The 6000-nt window shown below is 42.1% G+C and overlaps 1 protein-coding gene across 2 annotated transcripts in view; it reads right to left on the bottom strand.

The window, feature by feature from the left end:
• Window positions 1-1774: 1774 nt before the first annotated feature.
• CDK5RAP2 (CDK5 regulatory subunit associated protein 2) overlaps window positions 1775-6000 on the bottom strand; it is a 72639-nt gene continuing 68413 nt past the window's right edge. For both annotated transcript variants that reach the window (XM_082295095.1, XM_082295096.1), the window contains 2 exons: window positions 3216-3262; window positions 1775-2330 (listed from right to left, as the gene is read on the bottom strand). In XM_082295095.1, the coding sequence (XP_082151221.1) occupies window positions 2271-2330; window positions 3216-3262 (107 nt within the window). In that variant the 3' untranslated portion in view covers window positions 1775-2270. The remainder of the gene's footprint in view (window positions 2331-3215; window positions 3263-6000) is intronic.

The following is a 6000-nucleotide window of genomic DNA, read 5'->3' as shown; positions in this document are numbered from 1 at the left end:
GCTTGTCAGAAGAAAAAACGGGTCAGGAAAAGATCTCTGAGAGGGCACAACAGGGATCATTATGAAGTAAGTGGCAAATCATCTCAGGAAAGGGAAACATTTAACCTGGTTATTTATTTATTTTTAAGTGCAGATGGTGGGGGGAATAAAAGGCTGCAAGAAGACCAAGAGTCATGGGGATGCTATATATAGCTGTACAGCTGTTTCCTTCAGGTGTTATAACTCAGAAACGTAGGATGATTAATTTTGAAAGTTGAAATGTATAGTGGATTTGATTACATCTGAGTGTCTATAATTTAGCTACTTAGTAAAATTAACTTGACGTTTTTAGTGAGCTGTGAGGACAATAATGTGTGAAGAGACTGAAGAAACAAGTTTGACTGCACGCTCTTCCCTTACCTCGCGCCCCCCTTTTCCCAATTCACGAAGTTTATTTTTAACTTTTCCCGTTTTCCCCGAATCCAGAGGAATGCGTCTGGCTCCTCCTGCTGGCAGCCAAGGGCTGAGCCTCTCCCAGGATGTGGCACAGGCAATTCCAGGAAAACTCAGGCTGCAGGTTGAGCTCTCTAGGGCACAGAACATTTCCTGGAGCATGACACGTCCAGGAAGGCTGTGGGACCCCCACAAAATCATTTTTTGTACTTCAGAGAAGGCCTGTGCTGGGAAATTAAACAGCAGGACACAGCAGGGACCATGGCAAGAGGCACCCTGGAAGTGCAGGGCTTTAGGCTGGCTTTCTCCAATAGAAACCCATGTGCACAGTGGCTGTGAGTAAGGAAGGAATAGGAGAGACCACCCCCGGTGCTGAGGACCAGATTATCTGTGCCAACTTCTGTGAGGAAAGGCTGGGAGCTGTTCAACCTGGAGAAGAGAAGGTTCTGGGGTGATCTACTTCTGGTCTTTTTAGAACCGGAAGGGAACCAACAGAAAAGATGGAGAGAGACTATTTACGAAGGCTTCAAGTGACAGGACCAGGGGGAATGGCTTTAAACAGAGAGAGGAGGCTTAGATTGGATATTAGGAAAGATTTCTTCTCTGTGAGGGTGGGCAGGCCCTGGCACAGGGTGCCCAGAGCAGCTGTGGCTGACCCTGGATCCCTGGCAGTGCCCAAGGCCAGGCTGGACACTGGGGCTTGGAGCAGCCTGGGACAGTGGGAGGTGTCCCTGCCCATGGCAGGGGTGGGATGGGATAGTGTTTAAGGCCCTTTGGAACCCTGCAGCCCCCCTGTGCTGTGCAGGGAACGGCCCCAGCTCCAGGGGTGGGTGGAAGTTTCAGCTCTGCCCACGGCCCCACCTCAGAGGACAAACTCAGAGTTTTGTGGAAGCCCATTACAAAAGGGCAAAATCAAGGACCTATGTAAGCCCAACCCCACAGTAAGATCTCCCACCCCCAGTGCTTGGATGCTAAGGGCAAATTTTCTTTTACCATGAGGATGTCATCAGCTTGAGGGGGAAAAAACATCGCATTTTGTGTGAAATGAGTTCAATAAAGACATGCTTGCACCACAAACTCTGCTTTTGTAACCAAAAATCACTTCAAATTATGGCCTTGTTAGTGTTAAACAGAACTGTTTTCCCAGTTCACTTTGTGTCACTCAGGAAAGAAATGCTCTGATGTGGCTGCTTTGGTCACTAACGCCCAAAGTCTGAGGTTTTAAACAAAGTAACACAAACACATTTGTGATTATTTTTCACTTTAATTGTCTGATTCTAAGTAACATTTTCAGACACAGCATCAATCTAAGTACCTAACACAAAGCCCAGCATCAGGCAGCTTCCAGAGGAACCTTCCAGAGATGGTTAAAATGCTTTAAAATATTTTACATTTTTCATATTGCTACAAAACAATGACAACTGGCAGAGTATTTTTTTAACCTACATTCTTTTAGCAGGAGAGAAACAGTGGAAGGTGGATCACATTCTTGATTCTTTCAGGACCTGTTTGACTACAACAACAAATAGTTTTATAACGTGACAGGTACAAATATAAAATTTCACATATGCCAACTTTAAAAAAAATCTGGATTTTTCCTCAATATCTGCAGTACCTTGCCTCTGTAATAAATATTAAAAACCATCTTTACATTACAGAAAATGTTAAATAAGTTATTTACCAAAAGGTGTCTTTTTTTGTCCTTTTTTTTTTTTTTTTGGTCAAAGGCTGATTCCATTAAAAGAGCTGAACAAACATTTTTTACATCAATAAATAGTAAGGCAGCACAAAGCAAACAACACTCACAAAACCAGTCTCTGTTAGCAGAACTTTCTCCTTCAGATAATCCTTTTTTTGCTGGTGTAGAAAGGTGATTTTTGATTCTCAGCTGGTGGAACCTGGTTAGAAAAGCAGTAATTATTATTATTGTGCAGTACCTCAGTGCTCCCAATTTGTCTCTACCTCATCCTGCTGCACAAGGATGTGCAAAGAGGAGCTCCTGTGTTCATCAGATCTTCAAATTAAAGTGGTAAGACTTCTGTAAGCAGAAAGATTGTTTTATGTCGTAACTTTCTAGCTCAGATAGGATAAGAACAGCACAGCAGCTGCAGAGGGAAGTGTTGATGCTGATGGGATTGAAGGAGAAGGGATTCATGGAAAAGGCTAGAGGAAAATTTAAGGAGGGGCTGGGAATTGTACAATTATTCAGAGTGGACGAGTGTGAGGAGAAGGATGGGATTCCAGAGTCAGGGAATATATTGCATCCTTCTGGGAGCAAAGTCTGAACCTTCTGGGAGAAATAAATCTGAGCAGTGATTACTTAAATACTCAGTGATTGAACACCCTGCACCAGCAGAGAGCTGGTTCCAAAAGCTTCTCCTGTTGGGTCTATGGTTAAAAAATAAAAGCACCACCAGTGAGTGACTAACACAGGCTCCAGCTTTAAATAAGGATGTCTGTGTGAAATTGTGTACCAGGCAGGTTATCAGGCTGTGATCTCCTGGAAATGAACTGCTGGAAGATGATGACAGACATGAATATTAATCTAGGGAAAGCATCAGGAAGGAGAGGGTTTAGCTGTTTATGTGGTCAGTCATAAAACTTAATTCAGCCATCAAACACAGCAGGCTATTTATCACACTAAACTGCTGTCACCCAGACTTGATTAGGTAGCAAACCCTAAAGCAAATCAGACTAATTCTGCAAAATACTCCTGACACAGCACTGTGTATTTTTGACTAGCATAGACCAAGGAATTCAGTACAAGCAAAAATTTTACTTACTTCCAGATTTCCTCTAGCCTTCTTCAAAACATCATGTGTTAAAACCACTGGAAAGAAAGAGGAGATTAAAAAGAATACTGCAAGTCTTTCTAAATTCCCTGGATTTGTCTTATGACCAAATATGAAATAATGTCTGAGCAGGAGGCTTCCCTCAGGACTGTAGGTCCAAAGTAGTGCCACCCCTGCAATGTCATTTCCAGCTCCTGGCCTGTGTTCCATAATCTGCTTTTCAAACCTAAGCATCTTGGAAGTGTTTCTGAAGTTCTTCTGCCATGTGCAGCAGGCAAAGCTCAGCACTGCATGTACCACCCCAGATATGCACAGCCCCTGCCACCATCACTGCCAGCTTCCCTCCATCTAACACAGGAAGATTTTCTGTTCACTTTAAGGGGAGATGGTGCATGGTCTAACTCCAGTTTGATCCTTTATGTATCCTGCTTGGGCTGGGGAGGGCAGTTAGGAGGGGGAAAAGAGGACAGATGGCAAAAGAAATCAGCCAGATCCTCCAGCAGTTCAAGGACAAAGCAACCTTTCTGTGCCATGGGGAAATCAAAAACCAGTGGCCTGCTCTGAAGGGTTCTAGGTTTTCTCCATGCATCCAGCCCAGCCTGTCTCTCTGGGGCCAGCAGGAGACCTGTGAATGGAGGAGGGGGTGTTTCCAAACAAAAGTGGTATTTAGAAATGTCAGGTTAAATATGTGAGTCTCTAATCGGTGTCAGCTCTGTAACTGCTAAAATGCACCACTCACAAGCACCAATTTGATATTCTGGTCTCAAAAATAAACAATTTAGCCATAATAAAGATTTTTCATTACAACAATAAGAAGCCAACAACTCCAAGGGTAGAGCTGTCATGAGATAATTACACCCTTGGCAGATTACTGCAATTTGGCACTGCATTGTTTCATGCTCAGAGGTTCAGACAAGGTTTATAAGCAATGAGCTCTCTCACCAGAGAGAGCACACAGAAGACTCTGAGCCACAAGAATGTTCCAGTCTCTGCCTCTAAATATATTTAGGAATGTTCAGCTAAATAACAGAGAGAACCTGAATATCCTCGGTGGAGCAGGCAGGTAACAGGATGTGTGCAGAATGAAGGCAGGCAAGGTCACCTACCACAGTGCTTTTCCTTTCTTTCTAGCAGAAGGAGAAGGGGAAAAAATCTCAAAACCAAGTGTAAGCATCCTGATAAAATCCAGCAGCTTCAGGTGATCCCCCAGTTTTGCTGGATGCTTGGCCAGGAATTTGTGTACAGATGCAAATTAGAAACATTTCTGAAATTTCTGCTCTTTTAAGACAAAGGCAACTTGACATCCATAATTCCCATAATCAATGAAACTTAGAGAAAATCACATCCAGGTCTTTTTGTGTGGCTCCTAAGAGCTCCTAAGAGCTCTGCTAGTAAATTCATTTCACTTGGAAAACTAGATTTTTCTAAATCAAAAACACTAAATTCAGCCCGTGAAGAGAATTTTGGAAGCTGTGCCACTGCTGGCACAGCTGCTGCTCTCCAGGCAGATATTTCAGTTTTTCAGCACCTCATTCAGAGGGAGTTGAATGCATGAAAAAAAGTGAGCAAATTTAGGGGAACAGGCGCTGTTTGCTTTTGGGAAGTGTGGGTGGGGTGGCTCAGGGATAACATTTTGGCAATAAGGGTAAAAATCTCTGCTGATTTATACCCAGCCTAGCTCTGAAATTACCCAGTGGGTCTGAGATGACACTGGAACTGGACAAACTAGACCAATGAATCTACCCCAGGGATATTATTTGGAAAGATGTAATAGAACAGCTTTGATTTTTACATGACAACCCCAAACGGAGCTATTTGGCTTTACAACCTGAACAAAACATAATTTATGATTTAATACAAGTAATATGTACACATAGAATATAGCAATTTTGAAAGAAATTACCAAACACCAGCCCATAAATGCCTGAAACAACAAAAATCTGCAGGATATATCAGAAGATATATGGGCCTTAGATATAAAAATTACAGGCTATGGAGCAAAATAACATTTATCACTCTACATTGCATTTAACTGACTTGAGTAACATATAATATTATGGATATTTTTATAACTTTGTATGGTGTGGAAAAATTTCCAGTCTAGATTAATTACTGATAACACAAGTGCCACTCCAGCAAAGACTAATGAGCCATTCAATCCCACCACTTCAGAGAAGGTAGGAATGGATTTTTTGAAAAAATTTTTTTACAGAAGAAAATTAACTCCTCCTCCCACAATACACATATTGCTGTAGCATGGAGGTAGAGGAGAATTCCATTCAGATCTCTTCTGGTGAGTGATTAAAGTCTAAAGCAGCAGAGATGGATCTCTTCAAACAGACACCTGGCTTAACACAGCTACAATACTCCTTATGTCCCACTTGTTTTCGTGTTTCCAGATAATTCTCTAGACCTGGGCCTCTAAGGGTAAAATATAATTAGGGCACAGCATGCCCTAATTTTTCTTTAAAAAATTACTCATAGCAAGCTTTTGTTTCCCTTGTTCTGAGGTTGTTCTCCTGCACTTCTTAGTTTGGTGCAGAGCACTGACAGAACTCCAGGCAGCACCCCAGAAAATGTAGAAGCCTAATTCCACGTTTATTAAGACTGAGGCAAAACCACAATTTTGACAATGTCAAAAACTTTGGCTAAAAATGTTTACAGCAAACAGTAACTCTGCCTCTGTCCAGAACTGTTGTAAAACAGAAAAAAAGAGTATCCAAAATGGAATAACCCAAGTAGGAATTAGTGGCAGCTGCATGGATTGATACATTAT

The sequence above is a fragment of the Coloeus monedula genome (assembly GCF_965178545.1).
Source record: "Coloeus monedula genome assembly, chromosome: 21".
In the NCBI taxonomy this organism is placed as follows: domain Eukaryota; kingdom Metazoa; phylum Chordata; class Aves; order Passeriformes; family Corvidae; genus Coloeus; species Coloeus monedula.
Note: the sequence above shows the minus strand (reverse complement) of the source record. Positions and strands in the feature narration are given on the sequence as shown.